The sequence below is a fragment of the Podarcis raffonei genome, chromosome 14, assembly GCF_027172205.1.
Source record: "Podarcis raffonei isolate rPodRaf1 chromosome 14, rPodRaf1.pri, whole genome shotgun sequence".
Taxonomy (NCBI): domain Eukaryota; kingdom Metazoa; phylum Chordata; class Lepidosauria; order Squamata; family Lacertidae; genus Podarcis; species Podarcis raffonei.
Genome location: NC_070615.1, coordinates 47,098,346 through 47,123,477, shown reverse-complemented (window position 1 = coordinate 47,123,477; position 25,132 = coordinate 47,098,346). Strand labels below are relative to the sequence as shown.

The 25,132-nt window shown below is 46.9% G+C and overlaps 1 protein-coding gene across 3 annotated transcripts in view; it reads left to right on the top strand.

Moving 5' to 3' along the window:
* Nucleotides 1–25,132, top strand: part of MYO15A (myosin XVA) — a 105,796-nt gene that overhangs the window by 29,327 nt on the left and 51,337 nt on the right. For all 3 annotated transcript variants that reach the window (XR_008327447.1, XM_053363977.1, XM_053363976.1), the window contains exons 17-31: nt 145–222; nt 2,536–2,690; nt 3,574–3,619; nt 4,350–4,474; nt 5,184–5,301; nt 6,740–6,915; nt 7,769–7,853; nt 10,747–10,800; nt 13,218–13,299; nt 14,186–14,316; nt 16,720–16,815; nt 18,622–18,857; nt 20,703–20,881; nt 22,337–22,409; nt 24,073–24,261. Coding sequence is in view for 2 of the 3 variants with exons in the window: in XM_053363977.1 (XP_053219952.1) it covers nt 145–222; nt 2,536–2,690; nt 3,574–3,619; nt 4,350–4,474; nt 5,184–5,301; nt 6,740–6,915; nt 7,769–7,853; nt 10,747–10,800; nt 13,218–13,299; nt 14,186–14,316; nt 16,720–16,815; nt 18,622–18,857; nt 20,703–20,881; nt 22,337–22,409; nt 24,073–24,261 (1,823 nt within the window). In the remaining variant the exon portion in view is untranslated. The remainder of the gene's footprint in view (nt 1–144; nt 223–2,535; nt 2,691–3,573; nt 3,620–4,349; nt 4,475–5,183; nt 5,302–6,739; nt 6,916–7,768; nt 7,854–10,746; nt 10,801–13,217; nt 13,300–14,185; nt 14,317–16,719; nt 16,816–18,621; nt 18,858–20,702; nt 20,882–22,336; nt 22,410–24,072; nt 24,262–25,132) is intronic.

Here is a 25,132-nt window from a genome sequence, read left to right as displayed (position 1 = left end):
TCAGGGCAGCCGTTTCAGCCCCACGTAGCACAGAAAGTAAGGGTGCCTGGGCCAGACTTCTCCCTGCTTTGAATGGAGAGGTGCTGCACACATAGACTATATTTTGGCTCAGAAAATATAATGCATTTCTTAACCCCACTGCAGGTACACAAGTTCTTGGATAAAAACTACGATCAGGTTCGCCTGGACGTCCTGGAGCTTTTCGTCAACAGTAAAATCAAAGTAGGTGTTTTGGGGTGGCCTCAGGTCGGCTGGCTCCAGTGCGTCTGATGGCTTCTGTGTTTGGAAGGGTAGGGCGAAGCAGTGTGGTGTGGCTGTTGTTAGTAGCGTCTCCTAAATAATACAGACAGAGTCCGGAGAGAAAAGAAACTGATAAAACTTAACTGGGTTAATTGAACTAACAAAACAACAACCACATAATATGAAGAGAAATAAACATAGAGTCTTTCTTAATTCAGGCCTTGTTCATAGCAGGAAGACATACAACAACACAAACAGGAAGGAAAAAGCTCCCTCACAACTGCACATCCAATGAGAGTATGAGTTACCTCAGCAAGCATCATGCCACGCTGCCTGGTTGCTAAGCAACACCTCCACCCATCCCTCTTCTTGTCTCTGTGACTTTAACCCTAACTGAATTAACCCTTAAATTACACAGCCAATCAGAGCACAAGTTACCTCAGCAAGGCTCATGCCCCTCTGCCTGGTTGCTAAGCAACACCACCTATCCCCCCCCGCTGCTCATTGACTTTAACACTAATTGAATTAACCCTTAAGTTACACACAGAATGATCTCTGCTGTTGCACTTCCAACAGTGGTGGGGGAGCATAGGAATGGGGACTTGCAGATATGGGTTGTCTAAATGGGTGATAATTAAAGGTCATTCCTGGCTTCACTGATTGACCTTGGAGCGGTCACTATCTCTCTGCGTAACCTACTCTGCAGGGCTGGTGTACATCCGGGTGATTGAACATTTTTTGTCCTGAGGGGCATATTGGCCGATCCATTCAGGGACCCCACACCAGGGGTTGGTATGGCCAAAATTGGCTATGGCCAACTCTCACACACAGACTTGCACTCATGCACACACAAACCCACACACCTAGGTCTCTCTGCTCAGCTGATCTGTGTATATTAGCTTAAGGAAACTTACTGCCATCTCTGTGCTCATCAAATTATGAATCTGATGACCAGGGAGGGGCAGATTTGCATGCCCATCAAGGTACAGTGCTGGATGGAGAGGTTTTAATGTCTCTGCACTCCCCAGGGGTGGCTTCCATATATATATATTCCATATATTCCATATATATATATATATACCTCATCTATTTTTAGCTGGGTCAAATATATATATATTTGACCCAGCTAAAAATAGATGAGGTATAGGTAGGGGAGAAATATCAGACCTCTCAACCACTCCTGGTACAGCACTGATTCTAATGCTAACCTGTTTAATTAATACTTTCCAATGAGTATGAGGATCAGAGCATAGCTTATCCTTTGAAAGTCACACTTCTCCTAACCTTGCAGTGCAGTTTTCCAGCCCCCAAAACGTGTGTATGCAGGGGAATAAATGCCTAGAAATACTGCACTGTACTACTTTATTGCAGTATACTGGGGGAAATTGCTTGTCAATTGCATCTGCTAGACCGAATGGTGTATAAACACAGGTGTATCAGGAGAAATGCACAAGAAAATGAGTGTCAATGTTCATGCAAACTATTTTTTTTTAAAATCACAATCTGATCTTGAAATGGGGCGAACTGTAATTTAAGATGGGGTGGGGGGAAGAAACTAAGACGGACAGATCCATCCATCCTTATAATCTATCCCTCCTTATAATCTATCCCTGTTCTCATTTCATCCTCACGACAGCCATGCGAGGTAGGTTAGGCTGGCAGAGAGTAACTTAGAATCATAGAATCATAGAGTTGGAAGAGACCACAAGGGCCATCGAGTCCAACCTCCTGCCAAGCAGGAAACACCATCAGAGCACTCCTGACATATGGTTGTCAAGCCTCTGCTTAAAGACCTCCAAAGAAGGAGACTCCACCACACTCCTTGGCAGCAAATTCCACTGTCGAACAGCTCTTACTGTCAGGAAGTTCTTCCTAATGTTTAGGTGGAATCTTCTTTCTTGTAGTTTGGATCCATTGCTCCATGTCCGCTTCTCTGGAGCAGCAGAAAACAACCTTTCTCCCTCCTCTATATGACATCCTTTTATATATTTGAACATGGCTATCATATCAACATGGCTATCATATCACCCCTTAACCTCCTCTTCTCCAGGCTAAACATGCCCAGCTCCCTTAGCCGTTCCTCATAAGGCATCATTTCCAGGCCTTTGACCATTTTGGTTGCCCTCCTCTGGACACGTTCCAGTTTGTCAGTGTCCTTCTTGAACTGTGGTGCCCAAGATCACCCAGCAAACGTCCTCCATGCAGGGAGAGCTGGATCAAAACGGAATGAGTTGCGAATGTCCCACCGGCTCCCAAAATGTCCCCTACAAAATGTCTCCTCTGCTCTTGCCCCAGATGGTGGCCAACCTGTTCTACAGCCATGCCCAGCTGATAGCTCAGCAGAAGACCATGATGGGGAGAAGCAGCACCAGCAGGCGGAAATTTAAGTCCCACACGGTGGCAGCGAAATTCCAGCAGTCGCTTTCGGACCTCGTGGATAAAATGGAGAGGTGAGGAAGGTATAGGGGAAGCACTGTGTAAATAGCTTTTCAAATTGCCGGCATGGAGGGCGCACGAACTGGATCAGGACCCTGGCAGGGTGACAGGCAAGGGAGTCCAAAACCCTCTGTTCCGGGTTCTCTTCCAGCCCTGCCTGGAGATGACAGGGATTGAACCTGGCACCTCTTGTTTGCAAAGCAAAGTTGTTGAGCTATAGTCAATGACATAGGAACGTCAGAAGCTTAGCAATGTCTAACACAGCAGCTGTCCAGGATTTCAGATGGTGTTTTCTCCCAGTCCTGCCTGGAAGTGCCAGGGATTGAACCTGCATTGAGCTAAGATCCTTCCCCTGAAAATTAAGTAAGATTCTAGTCCTCAGTGTTACAGGTCTTGTATAAAGGGACGGAACTGCCTCCTGTCAAAGCAGAACATTGGTACAGCTAGTCCAGAATGGTCCATACTGTCTGGCAGCAGCTCTCTGTGGTTTCATACAGGAGACATTCTCATTTCTACCTGGAGATGCTGAGGATTTAACCTGCATGCAAAGCCGGCGCTCTCCCACTAAGCTGCAGCCCTTCCCTAGAGGTGGCAAGGAATAGATTAAGGTCCTTTGCACATTTGTTGCTTCCCATAGAGTGAAGCAGCGGTGATTTTGATGCTGTATGCGGGTGGTTTTTAAATTGACCCATGACCTGGATCGGGACCATGGCTAGTTGCGGGGGGAGCAAGGGGGTCCTGAACCTGCTGTTTGCATGAGCAGGATATTTCCCATTCGTGCCAGTGGGAGCTTCTTCCTTCATGCAAATAGCTGGCAATTCCATTCAATATGCACCAGTTTCAGGATGAAGAAATTTTATAGTCCCATCGTATGTGTGTTTTTTTCTTCTTCTGCAGATGTAACCCTTTCTTCGTCCGCTGCATCAAACCCAACAATAAGAAGGTATGGACTTGCTGTGTCCTAAGGGGAAAGGGACATAGGAAGTGGCCTTTTTGCAGAGTCAGGCTGCTGGTCCATATAGCTCAATGTTGCTGTCACTGACTGGCAGCAGCTCTGCAGGGTTTCAGGCAGAAGTCTTTCTTAGCCCTTCCTGGAACTGCCAGGGGTTGAACTTGAGACCTTTTGCATGCAAAAGCAGGTGCTCTACCACTGAACTATGGCCCTCCCTCAAGAGCGTTTTCATAGAATGGTAGGGTCATCTGGTACAATCCCCTGCAGTGCAGGAAATTTTGATCATGACATTTAATGGCTTCACTATCACCCCACCCACTTGCAGTGCCAACACAGCTGCAGCCAAGCCTCTCCCTCCTTGCAGCTTCTCCTGCAGAACCGCAGCTTCTACAATGCTGCCTTATGGTCTCTAAACTATTTCTCCTTCTACTGCCCTTCCATAACCCCCACTCATTTCCTTCCAATTGTCTCCTCAATAGTATTTTGGCACCTGCTGAGTCATTCAGAAACTGATGGATGCTGAGTCATCCATCACAGGTAGAGGAAGGCCTGTCACTAAATGGTGCTTCTTCTGGCCTGAAAACCCAGTGGTCTTGAGTCGTCCAGAGCGCTTCTCTCTCACACTCTGTCAGGCTCGTTTCTCCTATCACGGTATGAATCCTGAACCAGTCGGCTCATTTACTATCCTATCCAATGCTCTCCTTCGCTCTTCCTCAACCAGAAGCCAGGACTTTTTGAGCCGGACGTAGTCAGCAGCCAGCTGCGGTACTCAGGAATTCTGGAGACTATCCGCATCCGCAAAGAGGGCTTTCCTGTTCGCATCCCCTTCCAGACGTTCATTGAAAGGTATGGTCAACAAGGGCTCTGACCCAAGAAGGCAAGGAAGGGGAAGAGCAATTGCAGGCTCTGACAGGCAGGCTTGGCTGCGGTATTCTTGCTAATTTTGCCCGGGAGCCTTTGGTGGGGAAGGACTTTGTTGAAAGCTTTATTTAGTGTCCCAGGTATACGGTGTCTACCAGGGCTCCCCTAACCACATACTTATTAGCAGAGCCAGCTGAAAACGTTTTGCTGCTGTGTTCACCCCTGTTCCAGAAGCTGACCAGGGTGGCAATTGACTTTTTGTTCAGTTGTGGCACTATGTTAGCATCCTTTGTTGGGTGAGAAGGAAAAATAAAACTGTACAGTGGTACCTCGGATTAAGTACTTAATTCGTTCTGGAGGTCTGTTCTTAACCTGAGACTGTTCTTAACCTGAAGCACCACTTTAGCTAATGGGGCCTCCTGCTGCTGCCGTGCCGCCGGAGCACAATTTCTGTTCTCATCCTGAAGCAAAGTTCTTAACCTGAAGCACTATTTCTGGGTTAGCGGAGTCTGTAACCTGAAGTGTATGTAACCTGAAGCGTATGTAACCCGAGGTACCACTGTACATAGAAAGAATTTTTGGACTTTGACTCCCATAAGCCCCAGCCAGCATAGCCAGTGATGAGGGATGATGGGAGTTATAGGCCAGCAACAGTTGGAGGGCACCTAATCACACCCTCAGCCTTTCTCTTTAGGTACCGCTGCCTTGTTGATATCAAACAAGGCATGATCCCTGATGCGTGGAACAGTGCGGTAGTGCTGAAGAAGCTATGCGCAGTCACCCCCGATATGTACTGCATTGGAGCCACCAAGGTACAGCCGCCATTTTCCTTGATAATCATGATTGTAAGTAACTGTTGGGCAGCTTGGAGTGTGGAAATTCCCACCCCTGGATTTTCTGTTATGGGATGATGAGCTATGGGGTCTCTCCACCTCTCATCTGACCAAGGGGAATGGACAGTTCACCTGCCTGCGTCTGAGGGAGAGGGGAGGCAGCAAGGCCACATCCATTGGCCAGGCTGGGAGAGCTAACTGCCACAGAGCTCCTCCTCTCTCAGAAGGGTCTCCATCTGTAGCCATTCCACTTGGTTGCATCTGAGGGAGAAATGAGATACCTAAGCCCCTTCCACCAGCAAGGCTTGGACACTGGTGGAGGAAGGGGGTGCGGTTGCTGCAGCCCGCCCTGGGTGTCATCCCTGAGGGGGGGGTGACATCACCACCCCACCCCCCCGGGACGCTCGCCCCTGCCCCCGTGGGCAGCTTGCCCCACCCCTGGGTGCTAGCTACGCCTCTGGGCTTGGACCAACTCCCATTCGGCCAAAGAACTGCCTCTCCCATCAGATGTCAAAGAGATAAACGATTATGCAACCTTCTGTAGACATCTGAAGACAGCCCTGTGTAGGGAAGCTTTTAATGCTTGCTGTATCTTGTGTTTTCTTATATTCTGTTGGAAGCCGCTCAGGGTGACTGGGGCAACCCAGTCAGAGGGGCAAGGTACGAGTAATAAATGATTATGGTTATTCCGCTTGGCCATTACCACTGACTTCATCACAAAACAGTATGAAAAAGCCTGTGGTATTCTCATGGGGCCTACCTGAATGGATTTGTTTGGCTCTTCTTCTTTGCCATTCCTGTTTATTACTTTCACATGATGTCTCTTAGATTGTAATGTGTTATTGTAAAACAGAAACTACCCCCCAGCATAGGAGCCAACTCCTTGGGGCCAAGGGGACTTCAGCCCCCAAAATAAAATATTTGAGGAGGATGCCCCCCAATTGATGGGCATTGCCAGTCAAATGGTGTGCGTGCACTTCATCATGTGATCAATTATACAGGGCAGGGGTTACTTGGGCCCCCCAATATTTTATTGAAGTTGGTCCTCCTGCTCCTCAAGTGCTTTGACGGGAAAGCTGTTGTATAAATGTCATGAATAACTGAATGCCAAGGAAAGTTGGGTGTGGGTAGCAGCCACCCAGAGACACCGCAGTGGGTTGGTTAAGAGCACTGGACTAGGACCTAGGAGAGACGAGGGTTCAAATCCACACTTCAGCCTTGAAGCTCACTGGGTTACCTTGGAAACCAGTTGCTGCTTCTCAGCCTAACCCACCTCGCAGGGTTGTTGTGAGAAAGAATCAGGAGAAGGGAGGACTGTGTATGCCACCCTTGATCGCCTTGGAGGAAAGGTGGGAGAGAAGTGCAATTAATTAATTAATGAGTTATTCTGATGCTCCCCTCCCCCTCCTCACCCCAGCTCTTCATGAAGGAGAATGTCTACCAGCACTTGGAAGGGAAGCGAGAACGGATTGTCCACATGGCAGCTCTAACGCTGCAGCGGTACACGCGGGGCTTCTTGATCAAGAAACGCTTCTTCGCCCTCCGCCACAAGATCATCCTCTTCCAGGCGCGGGCCCGAGGCTATCTTGTCAGGTGCACAGCTGCAACATGCTCTCCGCGCTAGAGATAGAGGAGGACAGGCATCTGTGTGCGCTTGGGGAGGGTGTGTGAGAACATCGGCCAGCATCGGCCATCGCCATTGTGGTTATGTCTGACATGACGCACGTGGCGTAACCTCGCATCTTCATATGTCATCCCCACCCCTGCCTTGCACGATGGATTGTTGGGGCAGAGGAATAGGCAGCGTAATGACATCACATCTTACATTGCGCAACACGAGGCTAGGGATGGGGAGCCACTGGCCAGTGGGTCAGCCTTGGCCCATCACGGGGTTCCACCACAAAGCCTTTTTAAAAACCACGTCCACCTGCCAATCAGGTGACATCAGTGACCTGTGGGAGGTTGGCGTTCAATTCTGCATTGGTCCAACCAGCATTTGGCCCAATCTACTCTGCAGGATTTAGCCCCTGCTCACCAGCTGATGATCAGAGGTTGAATCCTGCTAAGTTCCCTGCAGAGAGTAGGACTCTGTTCATCAGGCAGCAGTTCTGCTGGGTGCTACTTCAAAGGGGAGTGTGGGGCTGTTTGAAAGCCCTTTTGCAAACAGACCTTCACTGCTCTTTGAAGTCCCAGCAGGCTGCAAAGCACAGCACCACCTGATGTCATCTTAACGAAGAACACTGCGCGACACCACACTAGGTGTGTCTCAGCACCTGAATTTTGATTTGCCTGTTCCCTCTGCATGTTAAACGTGTGCCATTTGTGTCTGGTCTGTTTGTCCGTTATCGTCTTTTATTTTGGTTTTTTGCCTTGGGTAGGAGAAAGTGTTGTTGAGGCTGGGTGTGATCTTTCCCACCTCCGTACCGGGGGGTTTCCCGTCCTGCAGGCAAAGGTACCGGAGGCTGCGTCGAACCCTCATCAAGGTCAGGTGCCTGGTACGCATCTATGTGAATCGCAGGAGATACCTTAAGGTGAGTCCCGTCTTGTCTGGGCACTGGTAGAGAAGGTGTGGGAGCCTGGAGGGTGGCAAGGGAAGGGGATTTTGTAGCAGGCAAAATGAGACGAATTGGACACCTGCAAGCAGGACTTGAGTGCAACTGCATTCTCTCTTCCTGCCGTTAAATCGGGAATCTGGGTTGGGTTGAATGTGCATTTTCACCTGTGTGCTCCATCCAATTTTAAACATTGCATTTTGTGTCTAAGCATCACGTAATGCACATCCTCCTCACCCCACCTCCAGTTGTTCAGAGGTTTGCATAGTAAGGGCAGTAGCTTGACTTGATTGTTTGAAGCAGTTTAGACTCACAAAGATGCCCCGCTATCCCCGAATGAATAGATCCAAACCTGTGTTTCCTGTCTGGCAGGAGACTCTGAAAGCCTGCTGTATCCCTGCCCCACCCTTAATTGATGAGATGCAGGTATATTGTGCTTTTTATAAACCTACCATTTTTCATTGTTGGGTTTTCAAAAAATAAATCTTCCAATGCAGATTTAAACTTCCAGTGAAGTCCACAGCCTCCCACTGTTGAACAGTTCTTACTGTCAGAAATTTCTTCCAGATGTTTAGCTGGAATGCACCTTGTTCACTTTTTTTTGAGTAGGAGAACGACATTCCAAAATTTGGAGAAGTGCAAATTTCGAAGGATTGTTGTGCTTTGGTTCACGTCTTGTTTCGGGAATCGGGAATCATTTCCCCTCAGCCTTAGTCAGAGCAACGAGAGAGGTGTTAGGAAGAAGTGAAAAAGTGAAAATGAAAGGGAGCCGTATTGGCCCCCAAGAAAAACGCCACATTCCATATTAGCACGATGCCTTTATTAGTTCGCACTGTTTTGTGACCTCTTGGTTGGCCCTTAAGGATACCTGTCCTGATGTGGGTAGAAGCAAAGAGGTTGAAGGGAGATGGTGGAGGACCAGATAAGAGAAGCATGCAGTAGTTGAGGGGGGTCTCCTCTGTATTACTAGCTGATGGTCTCTCATATTTTCATCTGGGTTTCAGCACTTGCATGAGGTGCACTGGAGGCTGGACCATTAGGGTGAATGGGGCCCAGTCTGCCTTATCACTTACAACCAATTGGGAGGAGGGAGCTGCCTGTCATTGGCACTGGTTCCACCTATCGTTGGTCTCCCTGCCTTCATCCATACCAGTTCTAATGGGCACCAGCCACCTCGGATGGGGCACTGAGCCTTGCCTAGGGATGGGGAAGAGATTAGATTCAGTTTGCATTTTAACTTACAAAATTTGCCCTTTCCAAAACAATCTATAAACTGCGACACAGCCGTCTTTCGAAACGTACCGTGCAGTTCTCCAGCCAAGCAACGTGTACATAAATGCACATGCTTCTGTAAAGCGTGCCTAAAAATGTGTACGTTAGTGAAAGTAACATGCAAATATGCCTTTTCGTTAGGTGGGTTTGTTTTGCAAAAAATGTGCTTATTGGGCAAAATTGCATGCAAAAATGTGTACATTAGGAGAATCAGAATGAGAAGAATCTTCATTGGCATCAGCTGTTAGCCATAGCAATAAAATAAAATAAAATGTACTGAAGATAGAGGTAAAAACTTAACTACTGTATACAAAATATATTCTAGGGGTTTACATCAATGATCAGATAGATCTTGTTCTAATTGCCCCTGCGAAAAATGTGGCAGTTTTTGCTGTCACCTGGTTATCTTGATCTGCTAGGAGAAAGGATACAGTAGCAATGGTTGAGCAACCTGGTATGGTAGAGGGGCAGTAACCTCAAATCTTTTATAAAGAGTGCAGGCTAGAAGCACACGAGCTACTGATTCAATATTGCCATCTCCGCATGGACATAAGCGTTTTGCCAGTGGGATTTGTTGAAATCTGTGCTAAAATGCTGGTGGGTTTTCATAAAGTCTTAAAAGCAACAATTTTTTGCAAAGTGATGTGGAAATGTGGAGAACTGATCTTAAGACTGGAAAAATGGAAAACCCAAACTGGTGCATTTGCCCATCCCTAGCTTTACAGAGGGGATGCTGAGTGTCAGTTTCATGCGAAGGGTTAACGTGTGACTCAGCCGTATCCATAAGCAAACAACGGTAACTGGAGCAGCTGCCTGGCAGACAGGGTTATAGCTGGCACATGCCCCAGCGCTCAGGCACAGAGGCAGCAGCCCAACGGACACCATGAAGAGCGTCCGCTTCCAGGTGGATGGGGACGAAGAAGCAGTGAGTCATGGCAGGGTAAGGTTTCCCAGGTGGAGTGATGCAGGGATTAGGAGGCCACTTGTGGCATTGCAACTGCCTGCAGACGTTTTTAAACGCAGGCGACTAGCCCTACCTTCGGCGCAGAGGGTCAACACACCTTTGGCAGCAGCGTGATAAATACTCATTTGTAGCAAGAAAGCCTGCTAAGAATCTCTTGGCACTTTGACAACTGCATGGAAGGGCCGTGGCTGAGTGGCAGAGCGGCTGCTGTGCGTGATGCTCGAGGTCCAATCCGCAGCATCTCTGTGTTCTCCCTCTACTGTCGGAGTCAGTACGCCTCTAAATGCCAGTTTGCTGGAGAGCATTCCTGTGCTTAGATCCTGCTTGTGGGCTTCTCAGGGGCCTCTGGTGGGCCACGATGGGAGCAGAGGAATGGAATAGATGGGCCTTTGGCCTGATCTAGCAAAGGCTCTCTAGTTCTTACTGAATTGCTATGGCTTCCACTCATGGGCTTTCAAAATGAAGGGAGGCAAGAGAGTCTGAATCAAGTGGTGGACATGCAAATGGTCACCAGTCAAAATCGTTATGAGATTGTGGGTTTTGCGCCCAGGCTCCAAAATGCCTTGCACTTTCCCAGGAAAGGGTTGGATTTGGGCTAAGTGCTTCACTGACCATGGAAATGCACTCTGCTTTCAGAGAAAGGAAGAGGAGCGCCGGAGAGCTGAGGAGGAGAGGAAAAAAAATGAACAGGTAACATGGTGGGCACTGCCCTCATGCCAGGCATGGATTGGAGTAGTTCCTCGGCTGAAGTAGATTTTGAACACACACAAACACACACAAGAATGTGTGTGCTTGGCACTTTGAAAAGAACCGAATTCTCCATGCAAATATAGTAACTTTGCATAATACAATGATTGCTGTTCCATCCGGCCCCAGGATGGAACAAGAAAGTATACAGAGCTCTGCAGCTCTGCCCATTCTGACCTCAGTTTAAGGTCCTATTCAGACATACTCTGTTATAGGCTTTGAAGGAGTGTGTGTGTGTGTGTGTGTGTGTGTGTGTGTGTGTGTGTTAGTATCCATGAGGTCTAGAAACATCTCTTTCTCTCTTTGACATGGAAGCTGAAATTCTCAGGCAGCTGGATCCTCTGCCAATTTCTCATCTTTTCCCTTTGCTTCTGTGGAAATACAGAGCAGCAGCACAGCACAGATCACGGCAAAAGTTTCCTGGAAGCCAAATTCCTTCCTGCCTATCAGGAAAGCAGATACTTTGGAAACTTCCTCCTTTCCTTTCCTTTCCTTTCCTTTCCTTTCCTTTCCTTTCCTTTCCTTTCCTTTCCTTTCCTTTCCTTTCCTTTTTTGCATGCGAGACCTAGCAACTAGTACAGGGGTCCCCAAACTAAGGCCCGCGGGCCGGATAAGGCCCAAGGGACTAGTTTATCCGGCCTGCGGCGACCCCCGCTGCCCGCTGCTGCCGCCCTCTCTTACCGGTGCCACACTGCGCAGCTGCCTACTTCCAGGTTGGAGGAGCACCGAAAATAGCTTGTGCGCATGCACGTTATTTGCACATGTGCAAGCGTTATTTCCAGTGCACATCCGGTCAGAGGAGGCCTGTGCACATGTGTACAAGCTATTTCCGGTGCTCCTCCAACCCGGAAGTGCTCTGGAAATAGCGTGTGCACACGCGTATGGGCACGCACTCCCCCACCCTCCGGCCCGCTGTGTGATCGGCGCTGGAGACACTGGCCCGAGGTTTGCTGACCCCTGATCTAGTACCTTATTCTCATGCAGCCTGTGCACCTTTACCCTTGAAAGTCATTCCACATATGAGCAGCAGAACTAGATTTGTAACTGAGTTGTGCTTTGGCTTAACTTTGGCCATGCTCGGAGATCTAACCATTTTTTAGAGCGGTGAATGAACCTTGTATGGATTGGGTCCAGCAGAGGAGAGTAGCTGAACAGAGAGCAGCAACAGCCAGTGGGCAGGAGGCAGGCCCACTGGGAGGGGAGGGGGTCCACGGGGGGCATGTTGCCTGAAGTCCCCCACCACTGCAAAACCTAGATCCAGCACTATGTGTAAAGTTTGAGGGTTTATAGGCACTATTTATTTATTATCTAACTATCTGTCTATATGCAGTTTACATAAAGTACTATACCGTATAAGAAAATAGTGAGAAAATCAACAGTCTTTAAAAAGAAACAAGTACACTTTATAAAATGATCAAAATTTTGATAAAATCAACATTTAGGTTTGCCTTAATTTATTTTCCTTTTTTTTAAAAAAAAGCAGGCATGAAAAGCAGGGCAATAAAGGTGGCTGCCCTCAAAGCCTATTTTGGTTTGTTGCGAGTCATGATTGCCACTAGAGAATCCTGGGGATTTGTAGTTTGTTGAGAACAGCTCTCACAGAGCTACAGTTCCCAAGGATCTGCAATGATATAGGGGGCTTGGTTGGCCCCCTGGTGGGTTGTGGGTGCTCAGTATGTGCCAGATTGCCCTGACCCTTGGTACTTGGTCCATGGAGTAGATCTGGGTGAGAGATACCTTCCCAGAGCAATCAAGTCCAACCCCAGCAAATATTCCCGAAATGACCACAGAATCGTAGAATTGTAGAGTTGGAAGGTACCAACTAGTCCAGCCCCCTGCAATGCAGGAATCTCAGCTAAAGCATCCATGACAGATGGCCATCCAACCTCTACTTAAAAACTTCCAAAGAAGGAGAGTCCACCACTTTCAAAGCGAGTCCGTTCCACTGTCAAACAGTTCTTACCATTAGAATCTTATTTCTTATAACTTGAATCCATTGGTTCGCGTCCCACCCTCCAGAGCAGAAGAAAACAAGTTTGTTCCATCATCCATGTGAAATCCTTTAGATATTTGAAGATGGCTATCATATCTCCTCTCACTCGCCCCTTTCCCAGGCTAAACATACCCAACTCCCTCAACCATTCCTCATAAGGCTTGGTTCCCAGACCCTTGATCATCTTGGTTGCCCTCCTCTGCACACCTTCCAGCTTGTTAATATCCTTCTTAAATTGTGACATCCAAAACTGGACACAGTACTCCAGATGTGGTCTGACCAATGAGTCTGAATAATGCCATAAACTCATTATTGTGCTAAGCGAAGAGGCCTAAGAGTGACTCTCTATTTTTCTGGGTCCCACCAGGTACTGAGCAGACGGGAAGTGATGAGAGTTGCAAACCTGGAAGTGCCTGCAGAGTTGGTTGGACTCTTAAACACCGTGGCTGGTACGCTAATACAATTGCTGGGATCCTTCCTCTAGGGGGAGTTAATCCAAACCGGTGGCAAGGTGGACAACTGGCCTTTAATTTCCTCTGGGATATTCCAGAACCTTTGCTTGAGATCCGTTGAAGGTATCTCACCGTAAAAGGTATATTTGCAATAGAAGGCTTAAACCCATCCAACCCTGCCTATATATGATGAGCAATTCTTAACCCCACATCAAGTGATGGATGAGTATGTGGGGAGACTGTCACACAACAGGGTTTCTACTCCATGCAAAATCCTGTCTGTCAGGCTGCAGAATTCAGGGAAGTGTAGTTTGTTAAGGGTGCTGAAAGACACCTCCCTGTTCTCCTCACTGATTTACCATTCCCTGGGTGGTTTAATAATCAATTCCTCTTTCCCCATAACAATACCCCTGCTTCTTAGGGTTTTATGAGAGCCAGGGGACGTGAGTAGCGCTGTGGTCTAAACCACGGAACCCCTTGGGCTTGCCAATCGGAAGGTTGGCAGATCAAAGCCCCGCAACCGGGTGAGCTCCCGTTGCTCTGTCTCAGCTCCTGCCAACCTAGCAGTTTGAAAGCACACCAGTGCAAGTAGATAAATAGGTACTGCTGAGGCAGGAAGGTAAATGGCGTTTCCATGCACTCTGGCACTCGTCACTGTCCTCCGTGCACCAGTAGCAGTTTAGTCATGTTGGCCACATGACCCAGAAAGCTGTCTGTGGACAAATGCCAGCTCCCTCAGCAAGATGAGTGCCACAACCCCATAGTTGCCTTTGACTGGACTTAACCATCCAGGGGTCCTTTACCTTTACCTTTTACCCGTATGAGAGCCAGTCCTCTCATTTATAATGTGGGAATTCTGCACATCTCTTTCTGTTTCCGGCAGTTCACAAGCAGATCAATGAAGACTGTGTCACTCCCATCCCCCCTCCAAAGCTACAGGCGGACCCCCAATTCACTCTGCCCCTTGACATCAACAATTACCCCATGAGCAAGTATGTGCAGACCCACTTCAAGGTAAGGGTTTTGGTGTGTGCATTGTGTTTCTTACATGTCTAGGGCAAGTGACGGCAATGTTCACATTCTCAGTCAGGTAGAATGTCCAGTTCCTGTCAGTGCTGGGTGGTGTGGCTGGAAGAGCTGTCCAGCAAGGCAAAAGTTCAAGGCAAGGTGTGCCTGAAGCAGCAGGGTAGTCAGAAGGACACCGCAAGGGGCTGGCTAGCAGGAGCTGTTGCTTCAGCAACTGCCAGGCAGCAAACATAATGTTCTAATAGTTGCTCCTGCTGCCTGGTTTTAAGCTGCTTGTGCTTCCTGGAGCAGCCCCAGGGCCCCGATCAGGAGAGTGACATGGTTCTTGTTTCCTCTGCTAATTTCCAGATTTAATCAATGTGCTCACCCAAAGCTAAAAAGTTTGAAGCAGTGGTGCATTGGGTGGGAATTGTCAGATAAATGCTAATGTTGATTGGATCCCCAAATTAACATCCTCCTCCTGAGTAGGCTTCATAGATGGAAGACCTTGTGCTATCAGAAATGCACAAAACCCTCTTGTTTGAGGTTCAGCTTGGGTTCCTTGCTATCTCTATTCCTGGGGCCTGGGAGTGGAGGATTTGGAGCTGAGATGTCAGTTGGGGGCCAAGAAGTCTCTTGATTCTGCAGACAGCCCACCCAAGAGGTGACTTCTGGGTTGGCAGTTTCAGGGTTTGTTAAGCCCCCTCTGTCCAAGTACAGGCCTTTGAAAATTAAGGTGCGGATGATGAAAATTGAAAGTGCAGAATTACTAGGCTGCTGTCAGAGTAAACTGTATTTTAATTGCTGGCTGTAGATGTATTCTGATGTAATTTAATTACTGTTTTTAACTGGTTTGTTTTTATTACTTTGTATTTTATAATGTTGTTTTTAAATGCTGCAAGCTACTTGGAATCCCTACTTTGGAGAAAGACAGGATATAACCTTAAATAATAATAATAATAAAATCATCATAGTCGTTTTATTTGCATGCCACCGTTCCATAGTTAAAACCATGTTCAAGGTGGCTTACAACATAAAAAGATTGATATAGTTACAAAAGTAGTCATAAACAATAAATAAAACAGCTCAAAAAGGACACAACAAAACTGATCGAGTTCCACAAAAACCATAAATTATAATAAGATCTAAAAATAAGGAAACAAAGAATTATTATCAATAACAGCAGCAACCCCCTGCCCCAACAACAACCTCCCACTAAACAGTACCCCAGGCCAGAAGACTCAGCTTTTGTAGCTGGAGTCAGTCAGGGCCCTGCCCTCCCAGGCCAGGTGGAAAAGGCCTGCAAGGCAGAGATCACATCTTCCAGGAATCACAGCCAAGATGGTCTCTGGCCTCTTCAGCATCCTCAGCCTTTGTAACTGGAGTCAGCAGTAAAGTATTCCTCCTATAAGGAGGCCTCATCTGCTTCACGGTATGGTCCTGACACAGAGCCATTCCCCAGTCCTGATACCGGAGATCTTTTTACCCAGAGGCAACAGAGACTGATATTGGGAAATTCTGCAGGCAAGCCTGTTGCTCTGCCATTGCGCTTTGACCTTCCTGTCTGTCCTCATAATAAATGGTCCCAGCGCACAGCAATGCGTTTCTCCTGAATCATGATCACACGATCGCCAATGGTAGATTTGTCACTCCAATAGATCAAATTAAACAATGCCACTTCTACCAATACAGTGACGTGTAGGTTGCTGTCAACATGCCAGCGCTTGGAGGTAAGGAAGTTTCCTTGGTGCAGTTTTGTAAAGGGAGCAAAGAGAATTTTTTTAGGTGGGTGGGAACTGTAGGGAAATGTTGAGCCTGCCTTTTCCAGAAGCCCCCATGCTCAGCATCAGTCTGGAGCAAAAAGTGGCTTTGGCTGAACTGTTCATAATTTGCCCAGATAAAAGGTGGCAACTCTTCTAGTTGGTGGCTTGAGCACACTGTCATTCTTGTCAAAAGAATAAACTGGTCCTTCCCTTGACCTGCTTTTGCGGCTCTGCCAAACTACATAGCTAATCAGTGAAGCAAGGCAGCTGTTCTCACTTAAAAGCATTTCCCCCTGCTCTTTGACTGAAAAAGCTTACAACGATCACTGAGAAGATGAGCCCTGCCCTCAGGCTTACAATCTGAAAGTCGTGGCATAAATGGAAAATGAATTGGGAGAGAGGGAGGGAGCAAACCCAGGTCCTACTTTTTAGTTACCCAGCAAATGTCTAGAATGGAGGGGCGAAGCAAACTCCCTGCAGTGCTTCCTCTCTGATTGACAGCTGGGGCAAGGCTGGCCTTCCCTTTGCCATGAGTTTCTTCCTGGGAGAGGGCAGGAGCAGCTTCTCAGTAGCCCTTGGTCTCTGGTCCAACGTCAGAGGCCAGAAAGTGCAGCCGTAGTTAACATTCACCTCCTCTCTTGTCCCTCAGGAGCCACTCTTTGGGATGCTGACAAGGACTCTGGCATCTTCACTGACAATGATAGACGAGAGCCTGAGAGGAGAAGCTGTGTCCCTTTTCAAACTGGTAGGTGAAGAGGAATCTTCCTGATCAAATGCAGAGCATGAGTGTCTGTGTCGTCGTACCAGCAGTGGAGAGGGATAGGGAAGAAATATGGCTCAGTTCGCATGCAAACATGAACCTACATAATTCACCAGAACAATATGAGAAACTGAAAAACAGCCATTTGGAAATCTCTGGATTTGCACATCTCCGAATTTTGCAATGCAATTCTACAGCCAAGTAACATGTACAAAGATGCTGGAGCAAGGAGTCTGTAAAAATGCATCTATGTTCCATGAGCTAGTTAAGACTCTCATAATTTCTCAGTAAATTCTGTTACATCATGTAGATGAGAGCCAATTCTGACCCATCTTGCATGCAAGAGCTTTAAGGCTGCAGAGTAAGGAATGATGAGAACCTCAGGCTTATTGTAATAGTAGTAGTAGTAGTAGTAGTAGTAGTAATAATAATAATAATAATACTATTAAAATTCCTATACCACTCTTCATCTGAGGATCACAGGGCAGCTGGCAATATAAAAACACAAAAATGCATAACATAGTAACAAGGAAAAAACAATATCCCCCATGGTATTTATTATTTATTTATTGAACAACAAAAACAGGCAGTACACATGTAGAGGGGGGAAAAGAAACATTAACAACAAACGAATATAAACTAAAGCTTTCATAACTTTCTACTCCCCCCTCCACAGAAGTATAAGACTCCTCTAGACCACAGTGAATTCTACCCCAGAGTTTTAAGCTGGAGTTTGGGAGCTTTCAGCCCATCCTTTCTAACCCTAAACAATGATAGATAAATAAATGATTAACTGTCATAATTAAATGTTGCACATAATAAAGTCACTAAGCTAAGCAGAAACCATAGTAAAATACATCAGAGTACTGTAAAAAGCATATGTAATCAGAAAGGTTTGTCGAACTACATTTTTCAAAGGGTGATGTGAGGTTAACATAAGAATTCACGGAGCGGGAGAGGTCGGGTAAAGAAGAAGAAAGGAAAAGACAGGGTAGGAAAAAGAGAGGAAATAAATAGCAACAGTAATAATATTCTTAAAGTAAGATGCAGGCCAACTGCATCTTGTGTCTTATTAGGGTTTCAGTTCTGTACTTCTGGAGTTGTTTCTGGATAGGAATTCCAAAAGAGTGTTCTGAACTTCTTCTTGGAGAAAACTGAAGTGCTCAAATTGTAAGAGAACCCATACAAGTAACGCTGACACAAAACCCCACACATACACTTAATAGAAGACTAGAAACATAACCACCCGACCCCACCCCACTCACCTTTCCCTCCCCCTCTTTTCTTCCTAACCTAACACTGTATGTAACACACCAAATGAAACTGAATTGTAGAAAACACAACTTGAAAAAAGAGACAACACACGTGTTTTGGTACACCAAGAATTCTATAATAATATATATACAGTGGCACCTCTGGTTACATACTTAATTCGTTTTGGAGGTCTGTTCTTAACCTGAAACTGTTCTTAACCTGAAGCACCACTTTAGCTAATGGGGCCTCCTGCTGCTGCTGCGCCGCAGCCGCTGCGCAATTTCTGTTCTCATCCTGAAGCAAAGTTCTTAACCCGAGGTACAATTTCTGGGTTAGTAGAGTCTGTAACCTGAAGTGTATGTAACCTGAAGTGTGTGTAACCCAAGGTACCACTAGTATATATATATAAAAATTGCAGCACCTCTGATCCAAAATCTCAGCCTTTAATGACCCTCACAAGGAGAGGGAGGAAGAGGGTGGCGGTTCTGTTGTGGCTTTTGGGTGTGTGTTTCTGGTCATGCCCTCTCTCCTTGGCAGATCCTCCGCTTCATGGGCGACCCCCGCCTCAACGGCACACAGGAGGTCCTCTTCGGGAACTACATCGTGCAGAAGGGGCTGTCGATCCCAAGCCTGCGAGACGAGATCCTGGCCCAGATCGCCAACCAAGTGTGGCGCAACACCAACGTCAACAACGAGGAACGTGGCTGGCTCCTGTTGGCCTCCGCCTTCAGTGCCTTTGCACCTTCCCACAGCCTGGATAAATACTTGCTGAAGTGAGTGGCACCGGCTGGGAAGAGCAGGGAGAGGATGAGAAGAAGGCTACTAGCAGCATTGGCTGTGGTCTGCCTCCAGTGCGGAAGGCATTATGCTAAGATTACCAGACGTCCCCGTTTCCCGGGGAGAGTCCCCGGATTTGCCGTATTTTCTACTCCATAAGATGCACCTTTTTCCTCCTAAAAAGTAAGGGGAAATGTCTGTGCGTCTTATGGAGCGAATGCACTGGACGGCAGAGGGATCCCTCGGCTGCCGCTGCAGTCACGAGCCGAGGGATGCCTCCGCAGCCGGAGCCATGGCTCCTGTCCGTTGCTCGCAGTAAAGCTCTGCGCAGCTCTCACTTTTCTTGCTTTAAAGCAGGAGCAGCAGAGAGCATGTCAGCGGCTCTTGCTCTGCTGGCTTTACAGTGAGGTGGGAGGAGGGACGGATGGGAGCCATGGCTCCCGTCCGTCCCTCCTCCCGCCTCGCTGTAAAGCAAGCAAAGCACCTGTCCCGGTGTCTCCTCCTCCTCCTCTTGCTCTGGCGTTGCTGCGCTTTACAGCGAGGCGGGAGGAGAGATGGGCAAGCAAAGTGAGAACTGCGCAAAGCAAGACAGAAGCCATGTCAGCCCCTCTCGCTTTGCTTGCTTTAAAGCAAGAAAAGTGAGAGCCGCTTACACGCTCTGCGCAGAATATATTTTTTTCTTGTTTTCCTCCTCTAAAAAGTAAGTGTGTCTTATGGTCAGGTGCGTCTTATGGAGCGAAAAATACAATGCAGATCAGGCCCCATACAAAATCCATTGAAGTTGAAAAGTGTCCCCAGATTCATTGAAAAAAATCTGGTAACCTTACATTATGGCCCTGAATACCAGCTGCTAGAAATGAATCATAGGTGGGGAGAGTACTCTTGCGCTCAGGTCCTGCTTGTTGTCTTTTGTCGAAGACATGTTGGAGGGTATGAACTTGTCATCCAGCTGGAAAAGCTTGTCGGAATAAAAATATGTTCAATAGTTCCTAGAAGGTATTAGCTGCTAGTGGGCTCCCAACATATCTCAACCGGGATTATGTTCCACAGAACAGGGGAGCCACACTGAAAGCCCTGCTCCATGTTACTGTCAAGCACGCTTCTGATTTATTTATTTTATTTATTTATTATGATTGATTAAATCTGTTAGTTGCTTGAAGTCTCCTTCCTTGGAGGGTTTTAAGTAGCGGTCGGATGGCCATCTGTTGTGTATTATCTCGTTGATAATTCCTGCACTGCAGAGGGTTGGACTAGATGACACTCGGGGTCCCTTTCTGACTCTACAATTTCTATTATTCAAACAAGCAAAAAACCCCACATAGATACATTAAAATCAATAGGGAAAAGAAATACGTTAAAAACATCCCAACCACCACAGATAGTTAAAGGCCAAAAGCCTGCTTATAGAGGAAAGATATTGCCTGGCACTTAAGGAAATGTAATGAAGGTGCCAGGTGAGTCTCCCTGGGGAGAGCGTTCCACAACTGGGGAGCCACCACAGAAAAGGCCCCGTTCTCATGTTGTCACCCTCCAGACCTGTCGTAGAGGAGACACACAGGGAAGGGGCACACAGATGGTGATTTTAGGCTTCAGTTCAGACTTGGCCAGTTTAGCTCAGTATTGTCTACATACCACCCTTCTCCAACCTGGTGCCCTCCAGATGTTTTGAACTACAACTCCCATCACCCCTAGGCAGCAGAGTTGTGTGGTCAGGAGCCGTGGGCCCTGCCAGGGCTTTGTTATTTTGGCATCTGCCTGAAGGTGCAGGATCCTAGCACCAGGCTCTGCTCCCCACTTGGCTTATTTATTCTCCCAGGATCTCTGTTTTTCCTCCCCTGCAGATTTGTTTCTGACTACGCTTTCGACGGCTACAAGCCCATCTGCCAGCACAAGCTCATGCAAGCCATGGCTCAGGCCCAGGATGGTGCTGAAGGCGCCCGGGCCTATCCACCCACCCTGCTGGAGTGGGCAGCCAGCCGGGACAGAGTCAACATGGCCCTGGATGTTTACTGTTTCAATGGTGAGAGCCCTGGTTACCCAGGAATCAAGGTGCAGAGGGCAAGAAATAGGCTTGGAATAGGAGGACAGGGAGGTGATAGCCCTGTCTAAGGCACTGAGCTCAGCCCCATTGTCTCTTTCGGCCTAATGGGAACCTAGGAAGCGGCCTTACGCCTAGCGATGAGGGAGAAACAAGGTCCTCTCCTTTGAAACTCACACTTCCCTGGATATTGCAATGCAGGTCCCCAGCCAGGTAACGTTTACGAAAATGCATATGTGCATAAAAACACATATATTAGCAAAAAACAAGATACAAAGATGCATTATATTAGGGAAGGTTGCATTGCGAATGTGTCTACACTGGAGAATTTTGCACTAAAATTCTGGTGAATTTTCAGGAGGGCTTAAAAAAGAAGAAGAATTCAAAATCGAGTCAAGCCCTTGATTCATCTAGCACAATATTGCCTACACTGATTGGCAGCAGCTCTCCAATGTTTCAGATGGGACATTCGCAGCCCCACCTGGAGATGCTGGAGACTGAACCTGGGACATCATTCAAAGCAGATGCACTACCACCGACCTACGCCCCTTCCCCAAATAGAATAATAATAATAATAATAATAATAATAATAATAATAATAATAGAATTTATATACCACCCTATAGCCGGGGGTCTCGGGGCAGTTCACAGAATAAAATCAAAATACAAAACCACACCCAACAATAGCCCCCCCCCAAAAACCCACATTTTAAAAGGGCATAGGATGTAAATTGGATCAACCAAAGGCCTAAATAAAGGTGTATAATGAAGGAGCCAGGCGAACTTCCCTCTCAGGGAGGAGGCTCACAAAGGAGGGCCTCAGAAGATGATCTCAGGGTCCGGGTAGGTTCATATGGGAAGAAGCGGTCCTTGAGGTATTGCGGTCCTGAGCCGTTGCTCAAATATGAGCAACCAGAGAAGATGGTGCCCCTTTATTGCTTCCCCTTATCTGCTTCTTTCTCTCTCTGGTTAACTGGGGGAAGGGAGAACAGAGGTGTGTAGAGGAACACATTGATCCTTTGGTATGAACACTGGATCACAGACTTGTGCCAGAGATTTCAAAAATTCTGCCACTTTAAGCCAGCAACCTCTGATCATGCGCAGAGTGCTTTTCTTTTTCTGATTAAAAACCCCCCATTTCCCATCAGAAAAGAAAAAGCACTCTGGACATGATCAGAGGACAGATTGGCTTCGAACCCATGTCCATACAGTGATTCCTCTGAAAGGGATCTTCTTTTGAAAACGAAATAAAAACAATACTACCACAGTGCTATCCAAAGATCATCTTGTCCTGAGGATAGGAGCAATCCAGCTTTCAAAAAGTGTTTTTTCCCTTGCTGTTTGTCCCTACTGACTTACTAGATTGTTTAAATTGATGCTTATTTTTTAAAATGAAAGCCACTTGCATTAAATAGCTCTTTGTTTTTACCACTACAGGAGATCACTTCTGTTGCCCCATCCATTCCTGGACTACCGGAGAAAACCTTGCTGAAAATGTACTGAAATACAGGTAGAAGGAAATGAAAATCTGCTGGGGGCAGGGGCGGGGTCTGCTTGTTGGTGTCCCCATTCCAGGGGAACTGTCTAGCAGAATCAGAAGCCAAAGGGCCTGATACAAAACAGGAAAGGAGCTGTCCAGAAGGCAGCTAGACTAAGAGCAATTCCAACGAGAGTTGGAGGACTGTGCCTTGCTGCTCCAGCCTTCCTAGGGCCCTGATCCTGACCATTATTATGGCATCAGTTCCTCCTTCTGCACAGAACTAGGACAGAGGATGCCTTGTGCTGCCAAATGAGTACACACAGGTCCTGCTTTCTGAATGCAATGAGTTCCTATTAAATCACTCATTAGGCAAACATTCGCATAAAGAGCTGTCGATTTTCATTATTCCCTAAGGGAGCATTTTGAATCCATGATTTGTCCAGTCAAGTTTCTCTCCCCGCTCCCTGCTTGGTTTTTCCCCCTGAAATGGCTGAAGCCAAACAACAAAAGAGATAAAAAAGGAAACCTGATTTGTCCGATTCCTCCTGCTCCGTGATTTGTCCGACCTCCCTCCTTCCTTGCATGGTTTCTGCCCGAAAATGGTTGCTGCCAACCAGCAAAGTATAAGCAAGGAAGTAAGGAAGTGGGCAAACTCTGGCTGTTCAGATACCTGACTTAGCTGTTTGTGTAGCAAGGTTTGGGGCATAATTGTTTGTGTTCAGATAACTGAATTTGTGGCTATTGTGCCTTCTGATAGCAGGACCTGTATATACTGTGCCAATGGTACTATGACCAATAGAATCTGGAGACTCAAAAGTTGATGAATACATCCAGGGTAGAGTTCTTGTTATTAAATATACCAAGAAAAAAGCACACCAAGAACTCTGGCCAATATAAGTTTCAAAAGTGGGAGTGGTCCCTACTCACAAATCAATAGTCAATTGTAACAAAAACTAATCCATTCAAAAGTATGTATTCTGACAAGGATTACAAACTCAAATAGAGATTACAAACTCAAACATGTCATGTACTGTTTGATACTTCCAGCTGATGAAGGTGAATACATTGAAAAAGGACCCTGTCCTGGTTTCTGATCCATAATTGACTTCTGACTTCTGCTCAATGATTGAAAAACTAAGATCTTCACGTCAAATCTGACTATGGACTAGCATGAACTTATCTCTACTCATAAACTCTTATCTTTAATACTGTAACGAATTATTGTGTTATACATATCCTTATGAGTTTGTAATCTCTGTTTGAGTTTGTAATCCTTGTCAGAATACATACTTTTGAATGGATTAGTTTTTGTTACAATTGACTATTGATTTACGAGTAGGGACCACTCCCACTTTTGAAACTTATATTGGCCAGAGTTCTTGGTGCGCTTTTTTCTTGCTAAATCCAGGGTGAGGCACATTAGGCCCCCTGATCTGAATGCTTGCTAAATGGGGGATTGCCCTGAATTATGATGTGGGGGGTTCCCTCTCCCCACCCCCCACCCTGGTCCTCTAACGGGTCCTCCCCTCAGGAGGTCTCGTCTGATTCCAGCTCTGGGAATGAACTGCTCCTGACAACTGGGCATTCAGTAGAAGTTACCTTTTGGGATTTTGATCTCTGCTGATCCCCAGTGCCCTACTTCTTCCTGGATTTTAAGCACACATGGCAGCTCAGGACTGATCCTTCTTCACAGGGGGCTTGCCGAGGGGTGGCGAGGCTGGTCAGTCGCCATGAAGGACGGCACCCAGTGGGCTGAGCTGGCCGGCCACGACTACGTCTTGGACCTGGTGTCCGACCTGGAACTCATCCGTGGCTTCCCAAAGCATAAGTCCTACTTCATTGTTGCCTCAGAAGGGCCGGAGAGAAATATTGGCGGCAAAGCGTAAGTAGCAGAGGCGACTTGCTAGCTCTTTCTCTGAACAGTTCAGTGCAGTTTCAAGAGCATGTGGACACAGGTTGCGGAAGATTGAAGGAAGGACAGGTCTTGAAGAGAACAAGACTGGGTGCCATCTTAGCATGGAAGTGCCCAACCCTTGTGCTTGGGATGCCCAGAGATCAGGGACTGCACTGCTGACACAAGCTTGCTTTCTGTTTTGCCCTGAGGGAGAGCTAAGTCGGTAGAGCATGAGACTCTTAATTTCGGGGCTGGGGGTTCAAGCCCCACATTGGGCGAAAGATTCCTGCATTGCAGGGGGATGGACTATATACGATTGCTTTCAACTCTACGGTTCTGATTCTATACAGATGTGAAACTGCTCTGATGTTATCCTAGTTGCTGCCATAAAGGATGCGGCTTTTGGTTTTGATGAATCTATGCCTTTACCTTGAATACCAGTCAGATCTGCGCATGGTCAGGATCTTCCCATGTGCTAACCCAGTCTTAGTGAAATATACTCGGAGTCGAGTGTGGATTTTATGCTCTTTACTCAGCTCATAGTAGTGAGGAATGGAAGTTCCCCCGAAATGTCTGCTTTATATACATTATTTACACAATGGGCCCCATGTGATTGGCTATTTCTGGGATTCTCCTGTAGGCCAATCAGGTTGCAGACTCACTTCCACCTGTAGTTGGATTGGGTGGCTCCTACGGACCAATCAGACTGCTGCATTCTGGATCCTATTGTTCTAGGACCAATCAGACTGCTGCATTCTGAATCCTATTGTTCTAGGACCAATCAGACTGCTGCACTTTGGATCCTATTCAACTCAGTACATAACACTTAGGAAATATTTCAATATGCCCACTTCCAAAA